Genomic DNA, 22,880 nt, shown 5'->3' with positions numbered 1-22,880 from the left:
ATTCCCCAAAATAGGTCTTTGAAATCTTTATTCAGAATGTAATTTTCTGATTAAAGGCCAATTACTATTCATTTATTTAGCATTAAATAAGCCTGTTCACAATTCATTTCATAACTTACAAAGCAAGTAATTATTGTGATGGGTAAAGGAATTACATTTCTGGAACATGGGAGAATTATATGAAATAAAAACATTAAAATGAATACATACATTAACAGCTGTACACATTTATGAAAACATTAGTAAACACGTTTTGAATAGACTCTCATGCCAAAGCCATCTTGTAGAAAGTAAACCTTGCGACTTACATTTGTTACCACAAATGGCGACCAGTTAGTGAATGCTACAGGCTTTCCACTTCGCCATGTTCCATGATCATCGTTCTGTAGCCCAATCCACAAGTTAGTGGTCTCGCCCAAAAGATTCATAGTAATGAAAGCTGAAAAAACAGGAACACATTACCATGTTTAATACCATATACCTTTGGGGAGGCACGGAACTCCGTTTATAACTATGATTATATTTAACTGACAGCAAACATTAATTACAAATCAATTGTAGCAATCTGTTATTTTGTTCTGTTAAGGTAATACTGTCTCTTTCACTTTCACTTCACTTAAATTGACAGGAACTAGCTCACTAAGCCTGGGATTTCATTATATCATTAACAAAACAATTTCCAGTGTTCATTCATCACTTTTCTACATGAAATGATTTACACACTGTACACCTGCTTTTCACTTATTGAGCGTCTCATTATTGGGTATCTCACGATCCGACATTTCACACTGATGACAAGAGTCATATTCTTTGACTACTTTGTGCACTGACAATGTCCATCTGGGGCCACAGACCCCACGGTCTGGGTGCGAGGCATGCTGGCTGTGACAGCTACCGTCACGTGCCAACTTGGCTGGGCCACGATTCTCAGCGTAATAATGTATTCATCTTCTGTTTTGTCCTTTGACATGAAAATCTTCCATTTTTGCATAATGCCAACTTTCATATAGTGACCTGGTCACTGTAAGCAACGAACTATGTCGATAAGTGAGGAGTGGGTGTCTGGAAGCTGGGATTTAATTTAAATATAAATTAAAGCCTACTGGTAAATTAAAAAAAATGTAAGCATTTACACTATACAATTAGAAATGACTCTAGCTTCGATTATTTGAGTCATTTAAACATACAGATAATGGCCATCTCTATTTGCTCCATTATTACTGGTGAGACAAAAGACTCCGGAAGCCAGCAGCTTATTAGCAATGCAGCAATGCAGGATCCTAGTTTTTATAGATGTCATTAAAAAACAAACAAACAAATAACTTTTTGAGTAAATGTAAAAATTCTATACCTCAGCAATAAGACACTTTAAGTGTTGCTTTGGAAATGTGAAGATTTTTTGGAATATGTGCATATCTCTATCTATACTGCTTGACTAGAAAAGGTCCTTTTGGTATTTGGCCTGGTTGAACAATGAATGAGTACTCTACCTTGCTCCACCTCACTTTCGATGGAGGCCAGCGTGCCCCCCTCTTCAACACAGAACTTCTGAGCCATTGTCCAGTTCTTCTGGTGACTTGGGTCTTTGGGGGTCTTCAACAAAAGGCACTATCAAAACATGCCAAAACCAAGACTTCAGTTTTACATTTTTTCTAAAGAGAATCCAAATGTCCCCAAGACACTCTGAGGATGACCCTTGAAAATTCTCCGAAATTTTCTTGGACAGAAATAACAACCAACCCGCCCACCCTGCGCCCTTCACCTGTACCAAAGCACAGAGCAACCCCTTTCCAGGTGAGTCAGTGACGGCTGCGTTTGCCGGTGGCAGGAAGAGATACAAGACGTGTGTGTGGACAGGATTTTAGAATCACGGATTCTGCTTAACTAAGTCTAGAATTCTCACCCCAAATGAAGCCAGTCTGATTGAAAAGGCCAAGATCATCTAAAAAACATGTTCTGGGGGTGAAAATGAGCAGTTTATTTCCATTAGATTTACAAACACATGACCTCACTTTGAAGGAAAGATGGATGCTGAAGAATGAAACTACATCCAGGTGTTTACATTCATCCAGTACTTGGAATCGAACAGTCAGTAACCCAATCAGCAAGAGCCGGGAAAGGAAAGGATAAGGCAGGTGGGAGGAAAATCAGGCCAGGGCAAGACCAGGGAGCCCGGAAGAAGAAACAAGGGGAGGGAGGTGTCCGCCAACAACCTCAAGGAAGAAAGACCCGAACAGGCCGGGAGACCGGGCAGTGGGTGGTTAGCTGCCTGGCAAGGGTTTCTTGGCACAGACTGAGAAATGGAATGATGACTTCACCCGTTCATGTTCAATGAGGAGCCCCTGGGGTGCAAACAGCGTACTCAGGGCTAGCTGAAAGACCGGAGACTTGGCTCCACCCAGAGATGTCTCGGAAGAAAGGCCTGGTGATTTACTTCCAGAAAATTAGCAACAGAAAACCCTATGGGACACAGTTCTACTGGGACCCACATGGGGTGTGTGTCCAATGACAAGTAGCTTAAAGGATCAGTGACCTGTGAACTCGTTGGCAGGAGAGCCCGAGACGAGAGGAAGAGCCTGGATCAGGCAAGGCTCCAGGGATCAGTAAAGTACGATGGAATTTGACACCATCTAGACACGTTCTGCTGGTTCAAACAGGGGAGTGGGCAGCTGTTGGCACCCAGCAGGTCAAAGCGAGGGGTGTTACTGAGCATCCCACAAAGTGCAGGGCAGCTCTCACCACAACGCATCACGTGGCCCAACTTGCCAACAGCACCCAGGGGTGCTCCTCAGCCTGGTGACGCCGCTCTTCACCTTAAAGCCCCTCGGCAGTTCCCTGACCTGCCCTGAAGTTGCGTTTCCCACGCGGAGCAAATGCATTCTTTGGTTCCCTTACCTCGGATGCTTCCGAGAGAAATGGAATTGAGTTTAAAGGAATGTGACTTTTTAATAATTTCCCCCTTTATCTATTTCTTTTCTTTTTGCCTCTGTCTTCTAATTACAAATTCCAACGAGTGGCACATACTAATTATTAGGAGGTCTTATCATTTAATGCGAATTCACCCTGTGTTCAGATAGTCCCACTAATGAATCATTCAAAAACACCGAGGGCCTTCCTTGGTTCAGGCAGCTCTGTAAAGCTCTCCAGGAAAACAGCCTCTTGCCCCTACACACACACACACACACACACACACACGTTCACCTCGGCCTAAATTTGCTAACTTGACCATGGGAGTGTGGCCTTCCATTAGCCAGACTTCATTATTCCTTAAAACACAACATATAAAAAATACACAACATATTTACTCCCACTCTCCCAAATGATGTCATTAATAATTAAAGCAAAGCAAGATGAAATAGAGCACCCTCAATTTTAAACTGTTTATTTACTTACTAATTTGCAAAGTAGGAAGAGATTTCCTCTGATTTCCGTGATATCTCAAATGGCTTTTGAAGGTAAGAGACTAAGATTCTTCCTGATCTCAGAGTCATTTCCAGTTCAACTTTAGCAGATGGGACTCGCGCTTCCCTCCTGCCCTCACCCATCACCTGACAAGCCATGGCACTGTCACCAGTGTTCATAGAGTGAGAAACTTGGAGGGTCAACATCACCCTCCCCTTCTATCACTGCGGTCGCTCTATCAGTGGAACACTTCATTTCTCAAATCTCCGCCCCTCCTCCCCCGCCCCTGCCGCTGTCCCGGGGCCACCACCCATGTGGCTTCAGGTACAGGCCCTGCCGGGACGATTCCAGTAGCTTCCCCGGCTCTTCTTAGCCGGCCCTCTCCTGGGTACTCTTGCGGCTGCACTCTGAGTGGGCCTTGCCAAAACCCAGCCCTGACAATGCTGCTCTGGTTCCGATCCTTCAGGGGTCTGCCGCAGCTCTTAGGTTAAAACCCCCAACGCGAACATGACGTGGTCCTTGCTTATCTCGTTTCAACATTTTAGCTCTCCGTGCTTCCTTTTGTCTCCTAGAGGCGCTCCAGCCTCTTTCGCGGATGGACCTCGGCACATGCCGCTCCCCTACCTCAGTGAAACTCACTCACTGCCAGAGTGGATGCCAGCTCATAGCGACCCTGCCGGGCATGACAGAACCGCCCGTGTGGGTTTCTGAACCTACAATTCTTTTTGCTTTTTCTTTAACAGTTTTATTGACACTTCGTCTACACGCCATACAATTCAATAATATCAAGAAGAGTTGTACAATCATTGCCACAATCAAGTCCAGAACACTTCCTTCTTTGTACGTGTCGTTATTTATGTGATTATTATTTTAATTGTGGCAAAAATTGATACAAGAGTACAAGTAACAAGTGCTGGGGGGCCGTGGTGAGAAGGAACTCTCATCCACTGCTGGTGGGCCTGTAAGGATGTACGGCCACTATGGAAAATGGTTTGGCGATTTCTAAAACAGATGGAAATGGAGCTACCACACGACCCAGCAATCCCCTACTGGCCATATACCCAGAAGAGGCAAGAAACAAACCATGGCCAGACATCTGCGCTCCAATGTTCATTGCAGCACAGTTCACAATTGCAAGGAGCTGGAAGCAACCCAAATTTCCATCAATGAATGAATGGATCAAAAAACTGTGGCATATGTACGAACCCCTAAAAAGCACCGATGAACACATGAAGCACATCGCCGCATTGGAAGAAATGGAGAAAATCATGCTAAGCAAAGTAAAGTTAGCATAAAAGGACAACTACAACATGAGTCCACTGAGGTAAGCTTAAAACATGGGGCATATGGGAAAAGCTACTGTATACATACATTCCTGGGGTGAGGAGCACACAGGAGAAATGAAGAGGGATGGAGAGGGAGGGGAACACATCCTGGCCCACCAAGCCCTGAGGACGATATTTCTGCTCAGAGCAGACAGTGCACAGAGGACTATAGGGCTGGCCCCACCATGAGACATGACATCCCTCACTGAACCATAGCACTATGGGGGACAACACTGGAGACACAGTGTGGGAACTGTGCCCAATCTGAGCCCATCACACTGGGGTAAAACACTAAGGGCGTGCAACGGAGCAGCAAAGAGAGCAAAGTGATGAAATCGCCGGGGATACCAAAATAGGCTTTGGAGACAGAGTGGCACCCCATCAAACACAACTGGAAAACACTCGTAAAGGCCAACAAACAGACTTTGAACTATTTATAGGCTTTTCAATTTTTGTCAGTGACTTTCTTTTTGTTGTTATTGTTTTGTTGGTTTTGACTTCTTTCGTTGCTTTGTTTGACTTTGCCTGTTTTTTGCACTTATTAATGTCTTTGCATGTCTATCTAGATAAGATAGGCGGGATAAACAATTTGGAGATGAAAAAGAACGGACTGGCGGTTCCAGGGGGGATATGGTAGAAGGGGAGGTGGGAGAAAGGAAGGGCAGCGGGACCAAACCATGGACAAAGAGCCTACAAGTGAACTAAAATCAATGCAGAGAATGAGGCATAGCATGCCTAGTGGGGCTTCATCAAGGACAATGTAGCAGCAAGGAATTACTAAACCCGAATGGAGGCCGAACATGATGGTGGCACAGAAGAAATAGAGGAAAGAACCAGGAGGCAAAGAATATTTATAGAGGTCTAAATAGAGGCATGTACATATGTAAATATATTTATATATAACAAGAGGGGAATAGATCTATATACTTAGATCTATATGTTAAGAATTAAAGTTGCAGATGGACATTGGGCCTCTACTCAAGTACTCCCTCAACACAAGAACACTTTGTTCTAACTATCTGGCATTCTGTGATGCTCACCTTCTCGACACAATTGCTGAAGACAAAATGGGTGCATAAGCAAATGTGGTGAAGAAAGCTGATGGTGCCCGGCTATTAGAAGATACAGCATCTGGGGTCATAGAGGCATCAAGATAAACAAGTGGCCATCTAGCTGAGAAGCAACAAAGCCCACATGGAAGAAGCACACCAGCCTGTGAGATCATGAGGTGTCGATGGGATCAGGTATCAGGCATCTAAGACCCAGAACAAAATCATACCCAATGTGAAGTGGGGGAGGGGGCATGGAGTGGAGACCCAAAGCCCCATCTGTAGACAATTGGACATCCCCTCACAGAAGGGTCACAAGGAAGAGATGAGTCAGTCAGAGTGCAGTATAGCACCAGTAAAACACACAATTTTCCTCTAGTTCTTTAATGCTTCCTTCCCCCCACTATCATGACCTCAATTCTACCTTACACATCGGATTAGACCAGAACATGCACACTGCTACAGATAAGAGCCTGCAACACAGATAAACTCCTCAGGGCCAACAATGAGAATACAGATACCAGGAGGATTAGGGGAGGGTCAGGGGGAGAAAGGGAGAATTGATCACAAGGATCAGCATATAACCCCCTCCCAGGGGATGAACAACATAAAAGTGGGTGAAAGAGGATGATGTAAGATATGAAAATAATAATATATAACTTATCAAGGGTTCGTGAGGGAGGGTGGGGGAAAGGAGGAGGAAAAAATAAGGAGCTGATATCAAGGGCTCAAGTAGAAAGAAAATGCTTCGAAATAATGATGGCAGCATATGTGTAAATGTGCTTGACACACTGGATGAATGTATGGATTGTGATGGAGCATGTAAGAGCCCCCAATAAAAGTGTTTAATAAAAAATCCCAAAGTGGTAACAACTGAGTAAAAGAAAATAATAAAGATTAGTATTTTACTCATGATAGCAAAAAAAAAAAAAAAAAAGCGAGAGGGTTTCCTCCCCACATAACCAAACATGGAGCTTGGAAAATTGGTTGTCCACTAGAAGTTCATATTAACATGCCAAATTATGACACATTTTGTATTTTTTAAAATTATCAAAGGGATAAAGAGTCAAACAGTTTTAATAGGGATGCATTCCAATTGACTCCTCCGAAGGTCTATAAAGTTATTGTATTAAAAAACACAGGAAAGGGAGAGAAAGTCTCGCCTTTAATTGAAGGCAGTATCTGAAATAATAAATCTGGTTTACAATATCCCCACTGGCAATTTTTTTTAATATTCAATTCTACATGGAAGGAGCAGGTTTATGAGGCACAAGATGACATCATCTGAGACCAATACAGTATCACTAATGGAAAGGAGGCCTTAGAGAGGGGCACCAGAGTTGTAAGCTATGCAGAGAAATACTATCACACACCCAATGCTGCATTATCAGAAACAACAGACTAGAAGTGGACATGGAGGCCAGCAGGCAAGGGGAACAGGGATGAGTCGGCAACAGGACTGTACTCAAGAACATACGTGGGTTTGGGAGACACTATTTCTATAAATATATTTGTATGTGCTGTACACATACAAAAGGGCAAACAAGGTACAAAGGTATGTGAAATTTGTAACCATGGGCAAATACCTGGAGGGAATGAGGGTTTGGAGATTTGGGGCTGTCGTTTGAGGCACATAGGTCAAGAGACATAACATGGCTCACAAAGACAGTGCTCCACATTCTGTCTTGGTGAATAGTGATGGGGGTCTTAAAAGTTAGCCATCTAACATGTTACTGTTGTTCTCTCTCTGGAGCAAAGAAGAGTGAGGAAAATTAAAGATACGTGGAAACAATTGGTTCAGAGGGCTAGCGAATCACGCAAACCTCAGTGCCACCACCCTGAGACCAGAACTAGATGGTGCTCAGCTGCCACCGTAGGCTGCTCTGAAGGGATCACATGGAGGATCCTGGATTGAGGAGAAGAAACATGTGGAAAGAAACTCAAAATCAGGGGGGAAAAATAGCAATTAGGCTGATTGATCTGAGACTGGAGTGATTCCCTGGAGACTGGAGTGTGTCCCTGGAGACTATGGCCATTTGTCTCTCTTCAGGCCTGGAACGGAATTCACCCCCTGGCTCAACTTATGGCCCAACAACAGACAGGCCTCCAAAGCAAACGGTAACACCAGGGAAGTAATAGAGCCTTGGAATAGGGAACCACAGGAAGCCCACAGGGCAGCATCTGTCCTGGTATAAACCTCAGGAGGTGGGCATGGAGAAGGAACGAGGAGGAATGAAGATGGCAAGAGTGTTGTGTCTTGGAGGATACCACAAACCACATCAGGAAGCAAACATGTAGGAAAGTTGAGTGGATGGCCAATGTTCTCAGGAAACCTCCCTCAATCACCATGAACAGCTTTTAAAGGAGAAAAGAGAAGTCATGAAAGGAAGGAGATGAACGGAACAAAGGTGACACCGAGTCACGGTATTGATGGGGTCAATTCCCACTGAGGGCTGAACTCTTTCTTCAGCAGCTCCAGGCAAGGAAGATACAAAAGAGAAGATGCCCGAGTCTGGGATCCATGAAGGTTCCAGCTTATTTGGAACAGGTCTGAGACACACACACACACACACACACACACACACACACACACACACACACACACACACCACCTAATACAATAACAATGTCATGAAATGGAATGAATGAATGCTTGTACTAAGAAAGAAAACATTACACAAAGGCCGAGGAATAGTGTTGAGTCTCTTTCTGCCAAAACCTTTTATCTTAAGAAGTTTGTTCCTAAATCAAAAACTCCTCAAATCTCTTGTGAGCTATGACCACACTAATAATAATCATAACTATTATTCCTGGTCCTTTAGACCACTCATTGTTCTAGAACGGTACTTCCGCTTTTATAAAAACTCTTTCCAAATTAGCATGCACAAAGCACAAAGGCAATTTTTAAAAATACATTTTTTCTTGTTATTTGCTGATTGTCTACCTCTTGCCACATCAGAACACAGAATACCAAGTGGCAAAGAGTCCGTGCTCAGAAAATGCTTGTTGAATGAATAACCCTCCTAAGAGCCACATGCTGGTTCCATCCTTGGCCTCCACTCTCCTCACTTCACAGATGAATAAAAGCAACTTCTTGCAAACAAATTTACCTTGTAGTTAAAATAGAGCCAGCCCTTAGGACACCCTCCACGTTGTTTTGGTGTATCTTTCTCTTTCTCTATGACCCCAAACGTCTTTCGCTTACAAATACTTGGCTTAAAAGCGGAGCATTCTTCACTACTCCAGAGTCCTGCAGGAGAAAATACAGTTGAGAAAGCGTGGCAACAACAGTGACACATTGTAGCCATCCTCTATTGATCACTGGCTTTGTAATTCCAATGTTGTTACTGGGTGCTGTTGACTCAGCGAGGCTGGGTGCCACACACTGAGAACACTGCACCGGGCACCATCCTCTCACTTGTTCTCAGGCGTGAGCCTGCGGTTGCTCCCTCTCCTGGCGGCCCTTCCTGTGTTTTGCTCCCCGGCTACTGCTGCTTCACCAAGCGTGAGGTCCTCCAGGGACCGTTCTCTACTGATAACGTGTCTAAGTGCGGAAGACCAAGTCTTGCCATCCTTGCCTCTAAGGAGCACTCTGGCTGTAGCTCTTCCCAGGCCGATCGGTTTGTTCTTTAGGCAGTCCCTGGGACTGTCCATATTCTCTGGCAGTACCCTTGTCAAGTGCACTGAATTCTGCATTTGGTCTCATGTTTGGAAGCTCTAGAAATGGAACTGCGGGGTCCTCCGTGGGGCAAATCGCTCAGCACTTTGTTGCTAACTGGAACGTTGGCAGATGAAACCACATAGCGGCTCCACAGGAAGAAAGGCCTGGTGATTTCCTGTGCCGATCACAGCCTGGCAAACTCTCTGGAGCAGCTCCACTCTGTCACAGAGGGTCACTGTGTGTTACAATCAGCTTGATGGCAAATAATAGCAACAACGATGGAACTAGATTCAATCGCAGATCACAGAATTCCTTAGTGTAACATTTAAACCGGGCAATGTGCTCAATCAATAATTCTAATACAAAGAACGTAGAAATTTCACACATAAAAAAAGTCTAAGTAAATACTGCCATGAAAAGTCATTCAATTGATGAGAGTTTTAAGAACAGTTGACTCAGCAAAAGAAATACTCTGTTTTAAAATATCCGTCATCACTGTAAAGAGAAGATTCAAAAGAAGATACTTTTCACTTTACACTTCTTCCAAAAATGTAACTTAGAAATGCCTGTTTAAGGACTCCTTATGAGTATTCCTCAACACTGACGCTTCAATAAAACGCACGCACAGTAAAATCTACCCTGAAATCCACACTCCCAGAAAAAAATACATTAAAAACATTTCTTAGAACAGCTTTATTTTCAGACTAAGTCCTATGAAATGCATTTCTCATTCGCACTCAGGTTACACAGTCCAAAAATGGGCAAGGACGCGTGCAAACTAAAAGGGTGGGCTTGGGTTTCTCAGTTTGGGGAAGACAGCCGAAATGGTGGCTGAAGGCCATTTCCAGTGCAGACGAGTGTTCTCGCCAACGCACCAAGCAGCCTTTCTGCAGGCTGTTGTGACACCTGCTGGCTAAAGTGAGCGCCTTCCCCTTCCCCGCCTTCTCTGCGGAGGCCTTCACAGCACGGTCCCTAGACTGCAGGTGCATGTCCACGACCTTTGATTAGTTAGAAATTGAAGGATGGACAATAGTGCCCAGACAAACAGAATTAAAAAATAATGTCCTCAACACAAATGCACTTCTATATCCAACTTGGAGACACAGTGGCTCTTCTAAGGCAAAGCGCATTTAACACAAGTGGGCTACATATTGGGCTGCTAACCACGAGGTTGATAGTTCAAACCCACCAGCCACTCCAAGGGAAAGATGAGTCTTTCTGCTTCCTTAACTACTTAAAGCCTCAGAAACCCAAGAGGCAGTTTTGCCCTGCCCACAGGGCTGCTCTGAGCCCAAAAGGACTCGACGGAAGGGAAGTTTTGTTCTTCTTTTTGCTTTATTTGGAACAAATTAAAAAATAATGTTGAGTTAAATACAAATTTTTAATGTTGAGTTAAATACAAATTTTTATTAAATGCAAACACGGAAGTAAATCTCACCGATGTTAAGGTTCTGTCCAATTATAATCTAGACACTATCAACAGATAAACAGAAAGGGGGGCATGTTGAAACTATGTAGAGTATAAGGCTTTTCAATAATAGTTTTTAAAGCGCTTCAATGGCTTAGTTTTGGTGCTGGTTGATGAAATACAAAGATCGGTGGCAGTGAAGCCCAGCACGGAGGAAGACGAACATTGTCAGCTGACAAGGAAACCAAACCAAGCTTTTCTTGCTGAATTAATTCAAAGGGGTCTTTACAACTCCCGAAAACAATCCGTTTTATTAAAAGTCCCAAAGAGAAATAAAATGACCTGTTATGGATGAAATGAAGCCACATCTCCGACTCTGATTATTCACGTCTCTCTCTCTTTCTTTGTCCCAATTCTGGTATATTAACGGGGATCCATCTCTCCAGCTGTAGGGAAAGGAAACACTGTACAGTCTCCCATTCTGAGGTTCAACTTCCAACACCATTCTGGGCTGTGAAGCAGTAGTAGAATCTTTTCTCCAATTTTAAAATATACTCGCTTTTAAAAAAGATACTTGTGTCTTTGTGAAGGAAGTGAAAAATTATGCAGTAAGATAATGTTTGAAGGCTAGTTCATCAATTGATCACTAAGATTTAGTCCAATCATTCTGAAAATAAAACCTGTCAAACAAAATTAAATGCAAATTAATTGGAGTTCATACCGAAATTCACCACTGGCTCCTTCTTCTTGAAGTCCAATCCACCAGCTTACACCGTGCTTTGATAGCTAGTTAAAAACAGCAACAAAGAAACCTCAGCACTTGGGCTACTTGCTTCTCCCTTTCAGTATTAAGATTAATGGGGTTGCTGTTAATAGCTTTCTATTCTTCAGTGTTTTACCCAGTTATCTAAGGGAGTATGAGAAAGCCAAGCATCTTGAGCAAACCTGAAATTTCATTATTCTACGATATCCCTTCTTATTAGGAAGGAAAATCGGGATCACCATAGAACATAGTCTTGGTTTCATCCCACATGCAATGTCTTCTCACAACTTTCCATATGTATTTGAAAGTAAAATTTCTAACTCTCCACTAGGAACTTAAAAGGAAATATTGTGAAGGGAAAGTAAAAGAAAATGGATTCCTTCTTCTTCACTAAAAAAACAGTGGTTTGCCTAGAAGTCTAATGAATCTATCATATCTATTTGAAAAATAACTCAAGGCAACAAGATATCAGTAGAATTAAGATTCTGAACTCTCGGCATTACTCTGAGTGCTAAAATTTTAAACTAACTTATATGCCCATCCTCACTAAAATTAATATAGAACAAATGAATATTACTAATTTTCAGTGTTAGACAGCTGGTAGAATATTATTTATACATATTAAATTGACACTCTGATTAAGCACATGGACATATGTGAATACTGTATAAAACTGAAACAACAAACACACACAATAGAATATTTATAATGCTGGGTTTATGATGCAGGAAATTGAAATTCCCTTTTTAATTACAAAAAAGGAAGAGACAGTCAGGACTTCTCTAAACCTCCTAGCTCAGTACACTTTTGGTGAGAGCTGGGGGTGCGAGAGGGTATATGTGTGTTGAGATGTAAATTAAGCTTAAGATGCCTAAAACATATTAATTTGTATCCATAATATATTTAACTTTGCCCTCTCATTTGTTTTGCAAAGACTTGGTGGGAGGGGGGCGATATGTGGAGATAAAATTTTTTGACCTGAATTTCAGGTCATCCCAGAACCCAGCAGCTCTCTAACATTCTAATTTAGAAACAGGTGTTTTGTGCTCCTTAACCAGTGAGGCCGCCTGCGATGTCAGCGATTTTAGAATAATGCAAGATGGAGCCACTGCACGTCCGGATCCCTGAGGTGCTGTTTCATGGGCGTGTTCTGACAAGCTGAATTTAGGGTCCCATTGTCAGACTTTGGAATCGGTCTATTGAGATGGAGGTGTGCGCAGTGGGGGAGTCGCCACGATGTCATTCAATCTAACGAGGTCTCGTGTGCGACGACAGTGGGAAGCATGGCCCGATTGTTCGCTGCCCCAATTAAGGGCCTCTGAAGAGAATTGTAACTTCTGCATCTTAAGTGGCACATTTATTACCACCTCAATTATAAGACGGTCATCTTCCGTGTGGCGTACCACAACCTGTTGTGGGATGGAGAAGAACACTGCCTGACAACGTCAAAGATAACACAGCAGAAAAAGCCCCTGGGCAAAACGGATGATGCTTTACGTTTCTGTTCAGCTATAAACCCACAGCGAGAGAGGCTTTGTGGTAGGCCTCGCTCTGGAGAAGCGTGATGCGGGTGTGGATCTTAAGAAGAGCCACTATCTTATGTTACATGCAAACAGCACAGAACGCCGGCGGCTGATGGGAAACACAACTGCTGAAGAGCAATGCAACCCAGTAAGTAACAGCCAGCAGACTAATCTATTAAACAATAAAAAGAAAAACAATCTGTCCGATTTTAAAATCTTCCCATCAAAAATAGCAGCTTATTGGAAGGGTTTAAAACATGAAGGCCTGGAGGAAGTTGAATAGATTTTGATTTGAACTACAGAGAAATAAAAACTGTAAAGTCATAGCAAATCATGATTTCCAAATAAGAACACTGAACAGTCTAAAAATATTAGTCAAATGACTAGTGATAGTTAGCCAGCCATTCATGTCACACCGCTCCTAAGGAATGTGGGGCCTGTTACATTTTAGGCCCCAATCCAATTATCAGGATGGCTCAAAAATAGCTTCTCTAAATCTCATTTCTATTTTTCTCTGACTCTAGACCTCTGTGTATTTAGTTCTGCATGCTAAAATTATATATCATCTCCTGTGTGGAACCATATCAATATGGTTTTCTCACATGAAGGACTTCTTACAGAGGACAGGTCATTGGTCACCATAAATACCACCATCCCCACCTGATCTCTTGTGGGGCTACAAGTTCAGTGTCAAAGTGAAGAAACAAACATTTCCTGACATCATAATAGGCCATTTGTTGCTATTTAGTGTTACTGTTAGGTCCAGTGTTCTGTTTGCAGGAGAGGGGAGGGGCAATCTAGGTACTAATGGTTGGCAGACTGCCCAGTCTCTCTGGGACTGGGGTTGTCACTGCCCACTTCTGCTTCTCCACTTGTCTATCATAGTAAGCAGTGGTCCTGATCTGCCTGAGCCTCTCAGGTGTGCGTGTACTGAACAGAACTGCAGCCTGGCAACGCCCCAAGGGCGGTGAGGGAAGACCTTACAAGTCTAGTGTGCTTCATACAGAGCTTCATGTTCACAGTCAACATGCAAAAATATGAAAAGATGATGGAGCTGGAAAGAACTCCCGGATATCATGAAATATGGTCAAATTACAGAAAAAGGAAAAATCTTTCATGTTTCCCAGAGAAAGCTGAGCGTGAGGTGTTACTTCCGTGAACTCCTGTCGGGCACCTTGTCCACACTTTCCCCCTTCTGCTGATGGCATTGTCCCCAACTCTGTTCTGAGCTTTGGGAAAAGAGACTGCATCACATGCACATCTGTGTCCTGAACAAATATCATAGTGCCTGGCGCATACCCAAGACTCCAAAAACGCCTATGAGCACTATTCCTTGGCCATCTGTTGGGAGCCATCCCAGCCATGCCGTCTAGCAAAGCTCCAGCCTGGTGGAAGGAGCTTCTGCAGAGCAGAGCTTCCCAGAGAGGGTTTCCAACATCCCTCAAATCTTTGCTGTTGTCAAATCCATTCTTGAGAATTTCGTGCATTGTCATGTTCACCGCACCTGGAGCGGATGTGAGGGCAGTCTTGAGAAGCACGAATGGAACCAGATCTAAAACTTGCTTCAATATGACGGGGCTTTCCTTAAGGAAAGGCATTGGAGAGGCTTAGACAGAGAGACATCTTTGAGAATTCTGAGAAGGATATGTGGTAATTGAGTAAGGAAGAAATCCCGAAGTTGAGGACGGAGGAGAAAATGAAACCCACCGAAAAACCCTGGATTCCATTCAGATTAGGTAGTAGGGGACTCTTTTGGCCTCCCCAATAGAGAGGACCTTATAGACTGCCTCCTCCAACTGACGCCCCTTTACCTTGGGCAGGGCCTTACATAGAAGGAGAGAGAATGGTTAACATTAATAGAAAACTCGTAAAAGGGGAAACATTAAGTCTTTGGCAAAGAATCAGATGGTTTGGCTCCCCATGGTGCCTCAGGAGTATAAAAGCTAAAAGAGACATAGGTAGACAATGGAACCGTTACCATGGGAGAGTTTGTAAAGGAAAATATTTAACTCTGAGAAGCATTTAACTCTGCTCGTCGATATTAGGCTTTGAAGTAGCACATGAGGTAGTTTCATTATGTTAAGTTAGTAAACCAGGAAAGAAACATTGTGAGCAAAAATAGGGCAGTGAGTAGGATATGAGTCTAACCAAATTTTCTGAACACCTCAATCAAGAATAGTATGTGACGTATAGGGCAAACGGTAGAGGGGGAAAGAACCAGGGAGAAGACAGAAAGTGATAGAAAAAGGTAGAGACCTTATATTGGTCTTTTATCAGGTTTTAGTGGAAACAATAAGGGTGATTTTGGAGTTAATCATAAAGCACTGTTGTGATGTAGTGGTCTGCAGAACTTTATGGGATACATAAAGTTGTTTAGAAGAACTCAGCAGAGATTGCTTCCACCAGCACATCTCTCGTGTCTGTCTCGTCTGTGTTCGCCGACTCCACACCTCATTTAGGCACCCCGTTCAGCCCTCCCGGAGCTGGACTCTGTCAGCCATCAAGTTCATTGTTTGGCAGGTCGTGCCTTCTATTTACTTTCTTTCTTTTTTTTTTAATTTATGAGAGAGTTTTATATAAAGGGTAAGTGCACATCAAGGAAACATCCCAGTGCTGCCCCTGCCTTCTATTTTCTAATTAGCCTAGTTCCTTAATTAACTTTTAAAATCTTTCCTGGAAAGAGAGCGAATAAACCCGTACCAATTTCCTGGATATCGAATCTTTACAAACTTAAAAATATTGTGCTTTTGTAAATAAAAAGTGGAACTTTAAAGCTTTTATGCAGCTCCCCAGGCACTCCTGGCCCTTCACCATATTTCTGCCTCTGGAATTTACCCATTATTCACTTCTAAAACAGCCAGGCTATTCTATTTACTTATATTGATTATCATTCCTTCCCCCGACTCTACCTTAGACTCTAAATGAGCTCCACGAGGGTAGGAATTTTGATCTGTTTTATTCGCCGATGGCGTCCCTGTGCCTCAAAGAGAAGGCTCTGAAGAAATAGGTCTGATGAGCGGTGAAACACACCTTGCGAAACCAATAAGACTACTTACCACTGCTGCTAACACAGAACGAAGAGACGCGAAATGCCAGACGCACACCACAAACCTTCCTATTACAGAGACTAAGGGAGAAGGGCTTCCGCGATTCTTTCCTAATCTCTCTGGTATCGGAAGAAAAACATATCTCAACAAGCTCGGATTTTAAATGAAACTTAAATAAAGGTCTCCAGTCAGATGGTAAAACTCGGCCCACACAGGCCGGAAGTCAGAGCTAAGCTCTACATTTGCGGGGTGCAGGTACCGCTTTAATTCTGCTGTGGATAAATGCTTGCTCCTGTGCAGAGTGAATGGTGAGAACGTCACCACGCAGCCAGCTACAGACGAACTCAAAGGAGGCCCACTCTGAGGCGTAGGGGTGGAAGAGGTACTCTGTGTCCTGGTGAAACAGCCAAGGTTCATCTGCAAGGAGAGAAAGCACTGTCGATGAGGCAAAACCCACTGAGAAAGGCAGTGGCATTGAGAGAACCATGCTACCATTGGCCTGTTATTTGTAATCGGAACACTCAACATGAAAAATACGTGCATGTGTGTTTTGGTTCGTGCATACACATACATATTTTTAAAATGCTGAGTGATACAATTGTAAATGTGGGCTCACTAGCCACACAGACATTTATTATAGATAGATACACATACACCCACATAGGAGGGGGATTGGAAACATCACTATCTTTTAATTCCAGTGTTTTGAAGCCCCCTCAGATAATCCCACTGTTGCTGATTGTATCCTGATTCAAAGCAATCCTCTAGGACTGAATAGAATGGCTCCACAGGGTTTCCAAGAATGCAAATCTTTATGGAAACAGACTGCTACATCTTTCTGCTACAGAATGGATGACGGGTTTGAACTGTCAATCTTTTGCTTAGCTGGCAAGTACTTTAACCAATGCACTGCCATGGATACACACACACACATGCTTCTAAAAGTTTGATAAGAAGTGCAATGAAAAGAGAATGGAACTTTTTCCAGGACCTTTTTGAGGTCTCCGCGTGTATATTTGTGTGTGGGTTGGTCTATCGCATACATCAAAGCTTCTCTAGTGCTCAAAGGTCAAGAGTAGATCCATACTTTACAAACACGCTTCATGATAATGGAGTTAAGCTTTCCTTAATCAGATTTAATTCTATTAGTTGACTTATGTATTATTAATTTGAATCAATTAGCTCTAGAGTCACATAAGACAGGCTCAGCTGGAGGAATTTAATAATACAGTACTGTTATGTAAATAATACATACAGACAGTTAGGAGTGGCCCAGGAGTCTTTCTTACCGTGCCTGTACCACTGCGGAACCTTGGGTTTCACATCTGCAAAGAGAAAGCAAGCCCCTGCTTGAGACACGATCTCTGATGGAATAACACAACCTTTTGTACTTCACTTTTAAAAAAGAGTTTGAAAAACAGAAACCTGGCGATGCCTGGGCTACCTGGGTCAGTTTGATACTTTGGGAAACATCAAGAGAAGGAAGAAAACGAATACATTTTTGAGGGCCTACTGTGTGTCCGACATGGTGCTAGGCTTTTGCATCTGCTCATTATTTTTAGAAGTCATTCTGTCTGCTTTTAACATCAAGCTGGCACTTCTTTCAGAAGGAGAGATTCTGCGACATTAACAGAACACCCGCATTCTAGGTAAACACGTGAGCACTCTACGTTGGTGTTTCTTTAATTCATTCCCCTAGATACATTCTGTTAGAAAAGAGTCAGCGGACAAAGTGGTGGACGGGAGAGAGAAGACTTGATGTGTAGAGACAGTGAGCTTCCATTAAGGATGATGAAAAAATTGGGAACAGATCAGGGCGACGGATGAACCACATGGTGCACATAATTATTGGGACCAGAGTGTCTCTGTGAAGAACATTGAAGTGGCAGATGCTTTGTTACATATACTTGTCTATTTATCACCCCCCCCCCCCGCGCCCCACCGCACATGCAGACGCGGCTCCTCTGGGTCAGCGTGCACAAGCTTTAGACCTCTGCAGATCTTTGCTGGAGACAGTGCCACAGAGCATTAGAAAGCGCACACGTGGGGAAGACCTCTCACCTCTTGGAATTTTGCATATCCATTCCCGTTTGGATGCACAATACAAGGGCAGCAACGTTTTGTTTGCCTTGTACACGGCGCAGTTTCTTGCATCTTCTCCAAAATAAGTATTGTCTAAAAATGAAGAAACAACCTGCAGCAGATGAAGTTCATTATTCCTTAATGATGATTCCCCCACAAAAAGTTTCAAAAGATCCATAAAGTTTAGTTTTATATAACTCATCAGGAGAGGGCTGCTGGCCTTGCAGTTGGCAGTCCAGTGCATCACCCACCACATTTCTACAGTTCCGGGAGGGGACATCAGAAGTGCCTACAGACGAGTCAATGTCAACATTCTTCCACTTCTATGGAGGACGTGCGAATCCACCTTTGATGTTCTTTTTTCTTAACAATAGACCCTCTGCTCAATTCTGTTGAAGGAGTCGGTTAAAGGAACATCACTTCAGTCTTGTACTAGTTTCTAAGTGGCAGGATTAGTCTAGACCTGGGTGCTGGAAAAATGTCTCGGAGGCTCAGCGATGTGTCAGACTTGGCAGGCGCCAACTGGGAAGCAGAGTCTTTGCATCAGCATTAACTTTTCAGTCTCTAATGTAAAAGTTCACCCTACAGCTAGCTTTAAGATGGAAGGCATCACCACTGGACATCAGTGACCACATAGCATCTGCCTGACTGTCAACAGCTAGCATGAGGGTAAACATTTGTAAAACACAGGATATTTCAAAACTATTTATGCATCTCGGGCATGGATACAATCAGTTGACAGTTCACCTACATGAAACAGGTGACCTCTGATTCAGAGAACGCCATGAGTTCCAAATCCATTTTGTTTTGCTGGAAGTGGTGAGGAATTCTGCTCCTGGTTTGATTTTAATGATTGTGAACCATTTGCCTACTGTTCTCCTATCAGTACATCTAACTAACACCAACAGAGGTGTTAGCAACGTCTCCTGTCACATGTCATTCCTCAAGTGTCATACGATGTCACCTCCACTGTGCCCTGCAGCGGCAGGCCAACCTGCTGCGCCGCGTCAGCACTCTGGGCCTCAGTTTCCCTATTAGTAACATAGGCTCGGGGCCTGCGTGATCTCCAAGGTGCCTCATCACCCTGAGATTTCTGATCCCCTTTACAAAGAAGCAGGAATGGGCTTGACACCTAAGTTACAAACCAAACCAAACCAAAACAAACCTCTTTTAAATTCTCACTCACTGCCAGGGAGTGGATCCCGACTCCTGGTGAGCCTATAGTTGTTTTTTAAAAAATTATTTAAAATAATAATTTTTAATTTAATATTTTAATAAATCTTTTAATTGGGGGACCCTATAATTTTTGAGATTAGCATCCCATTATCATTGTTTTCACTCCCCTTATAGGCAGAGAGCCTCCCTCCTACCCCCCCACCCCCCTAAAAAAATCACCCTTCTTCACCACAAACTTGAGCATGCAGCTGGTCTAAAGATCCCTTCTTTCGACTGATCTTCATCTATTTCAAACCTTGGCTGTTGCTGCTATTTCGCCCACCGGGAGACGCTACACCATTGTGGTCTTAGAACCAGGCAAATCCCGTCTCTCGCGCAGACTATTTTCAGCAAGCCATTTATCATCCTCTTACTACCCCACGAGCGAGCGGAGCCGATGCAGAGGAGCCCGTGGGCCGCACTGGGAACCCAGAGGGTCCTGCAGCTGACAGCTGGCACATCCCCCTGCTTCCCAGCTGAGACAGAATAGCCTGATGTCGCATGTGCTGTAGGACAGACACCGTTTCTGCTTTCCCCGGCAATCTTGAGGAAAATGTGAGACGGCCTCATGGCAAATTAAAAATAAAAAGTTCTCTCTCCCCTTTGCAGAGAGGTTTGGTATGTATGAGGCCCAGATGAAAAGCCAGCCTTTTTCCCTTGTGGACTTTCTGTGCTGAACAGGAGCCTGTGCTTCTAAGGGCGGCACCAGGTTTCCTTTGAGGCCAGGCAAACAAAGGAAGCCACCAGGATGATTTTAAAGACTCCTCCCTGCTCTGCCTGGTTTGGGGGCTTTACAGTGATTCGGATTTGTTTTGGGGTCGATAATCAATCACTGACCTCAGAGCTGTCTGGCAGGTAAAGGCTGATTTAACTCCTGGTTTCAAGAAGGCCCTGAGCATCTACTTCTAACCAAAGCTGTCACTGAAAACCTCCATGGGGTGCTGTTCTCCACCGACCCCCAGGGGCGGCCAGGAGTCGGAGCCGACTCCGTAGCTCTGGGTTTTCTGGGTGTTCATCCACAGTACTCCACTGGGGGAGGGGCATCTCCAAGTGGCTTCAGGGTCGGCTGCTAGTCTCTAGTTTGGAAGGACTTACCGGAGTTCCGTCAGACCACTCCCAGGAGTCAGCATTCAGTGTGTTTCTTTTGTTCAATCCAATCCAGAACTGTCTTTCTTCTGTCCTGCAGAGGGAAGAAACAAAAGCTTTGTTTCCCCCACTGACTCCACAACACTGGGCAAAAGACTCAAAGCACTTGAAAAAGTCGATGTACAGAGGGAACTGCGGATGGTAAAGGTGTGAGCGCCCCAGTCAACATCTGTTCCACATTTCCTGCGTGCAACACCTGGTAATGTGAAATAAACTGGTGGGTGATGTGGGCCTCACGGCCTATTTCTCTTAGTTTGTGTCATGTACTTATGGGGAAACCAGCCCATAGAGGCAACCAATTGGTCTCTCATTAGGGGTGGCAGTCCCTTCTTAATCAGGACAAGAGAATGGGAGAGCAAGATGGTGATCTCCCAACCACAAAATTATTTTCCTTGAAACTTCATAACTATAATTTTGCGACTGTTATGAATTGTCATGTAAATATCTGATAGGCAGGATGTATTTTCATTGTCACAAATTGATCATTAAAGCACAGTGATTCATCACAAAAATAATATATAATTATGTATTGTGAAATATTTATTTCTAATAAAAAATAAAGGAAATTTTGTCTTGAAAAAAAAGAATGCTTCTTTCTTAGGGAAAAAAAATTAACTACTTGATCTAGCTCTGATTCCATGCTATTTTGTCAAATGTTCAGGCCTTCACCAGAAGCGAATTGCCAGACATGCTTCCTAAAAGTTAAAAAGTTAAAATTCCTAACAAAGTAAAATTGGTTCTCCTAACAAACAATTCCTCAGTGAGTCAGCCGGGAACCATGGGAGATTAACGTCAGCAGAGGCTGCTGCCTTGGACTTGGCAAGACGCAGTGTGGAGAATCACCTTCCTTTCTATAAGTCAGAATTCAAATACGTCAAGCTACACGGTACTCAATAAATCACGCAACAAAGCCTAACCATACGATGAACCATCTCACCTAGATAACTTTCTGAGAATACTTTTGAAGAATTTAAGATTTAAAAGCTTCCGGAATCATGACAGACATGTTATTCTCTGCAGCCCGACAGAGCAAGCCCATTCTGAAGTACCGTTCTCAGAGACTGGAGGTGCTCTGCCTGAAAGGTCAAAATGAAAGTAAAACGCAACTCAGGAAACCAGAGATGTCACTGGTGCACGGGCATCCCTGCGGGGACAGCACCCCACACCTCACAAGCTTGCCACACGGCACATTAGTAGCATCAATGGTACAGGTTGGAAACCCAGGTCATTCTGAATCTGCTGCCAAGTCCTTTCTATTCCTTCCTCACTGATTTTGAGTTCTGCATTTTTTTTCTTCTCTTCTGCATACCCGCATGGATTGGCTTTTTTCCCCTTCTTCCCTCACCTATCACCTAAAATAAGTTTTAGGCACCTGGTGGCAAGGGATTATGCATTGGGCTGTATTGGGATTATGCATGGTCAATAGTTCAAAAACACTAGCTGTTCTGGGGGAGCAGGATGGAGCTTTCTACTTTCAGAGAGAGTCACAGTCTTGGAAACCCACAGCGGCAGATCTACCCTGTCCTGAGACTCACTCTGAGTCAGCAACGACTCGAGAGCAATGAGATATAAATTTTAAAGGAACTCAACACACACGTACGTTTGCGTGCGTATATGCCTAAATCTAGACATCGTATTTCTGAAGGGCTCTTCAAAAATTTGTGGCAAGTTGGAATTCAGAAAGAATAGAATTTCCCATGACCTTCTGATGCTGTTCATAGCTACAGCTACACTAAGAACAACCAACCACACAGGCCCTGCTGTTGGTTTGACTCCAACAGAGACCAGTCTAGTGGTCAGAGTTGAACTGTTCAAACAGGCTTCGAAGGCTTTGTGGAGTGGCTGATAAGCTCACACCGCTACCTTCCAGGGGGTGACCCAGCACTGAACTACTCCCCACCAGGATGGCTTCCTCATATACGTGGGCCTGTCAAAAGCTCATACCGGCTGGGCATCAACAACAGATGGTTAACCTGCGTATGAGGTATCCTGCAATGAAACCTAGGGGGCAGGCCTGCATTTTCCTCCAGAAACAGTTTTGTCCCAGGATTTAGGCAAGTGCTTCATCAGGACTCCAGATTTCCATAATTTGGAGGTGAATACATGATGATATTTCTATTGCTTTTATGTTAAAAAAAAAGAAAGAAAGAAAAGGTGGCATTATAGAGGGAGGCCTTTCTTAGATTACCACTTGCCCGGGAGCAGAATTTGGCTCGTTAGGTCTTTTGAAATCTCCGTCTACTTGTGGCCTTTCCAGAG

General features: G+C 43.6%; 1 protein-coding gene across 1 annotated transcript in view; it reads right to left on the bottom strand.

Annotated features, from left to right (window-relative positions):
- PLA2R1 (phospholipase A2 receptor 1) overlaps positions 1-22,880 on the bottom strand; it is a 117,449-nt gene that overhangs the window by 11,922 nt on the left and 82,647 nt on the right. The window contains exons 14-22 of the mRNA XM_075529664.1: positions 20,571-20,655; positions 18,240-18,372; positions 17,468-17,503; positions 16,438-16,595; positions 11,567-11,631; positions 11,188-11,291; positions 8,887-9,026; positions 1,491-1,608; positions 309-439 (exon numbers count right to left, since the gene is read on the bottom strand). Coding sequence (XP_075385779.1) covers positions 309-439; positions 1,491-1,608; positions 8,887-9,026; positions 11,188-11,291; positions 11,567-11,631; positions 16,438-16,595; positions 17,468-17,503; positions 18,240-18,372; positions 20,571-20,655 — 970 coding nt within the window. The remainder of the gene's footprint in view (positions 1-308; positions 440-1,490; positions 1,609-8,886; positions 9,027-11,187; positions 11,292-11,566; positions 11,632-16,437; positions 16,596-17,467; positions 17,504-18,239; positions 18,373-20,570; positions 20,656-22,880) is intronic.

The sequence above is a fragment of the Tenrec ecaudatus genome, chromosome 13 (assembly GCF_050624435.1).
Source record: "Tenrec ecaudatus isolate mTenEca1 chromosome 13, mTenEca1.hap1, whole genome shotgun sequence".
In the NCBI taxonomy this organism is placed as follows: Eukaryota; Metazoa; Chordata; class Mammalia; order Afrosoricida; family Tenrecidae; genus Tenrec; species Tenrec ecaudatus.
The sequence above is the reverse complement of the archived record's forward strand: the minus strand, read 5'-3'. Positions and strand labels throughout refer to the sequence as shown.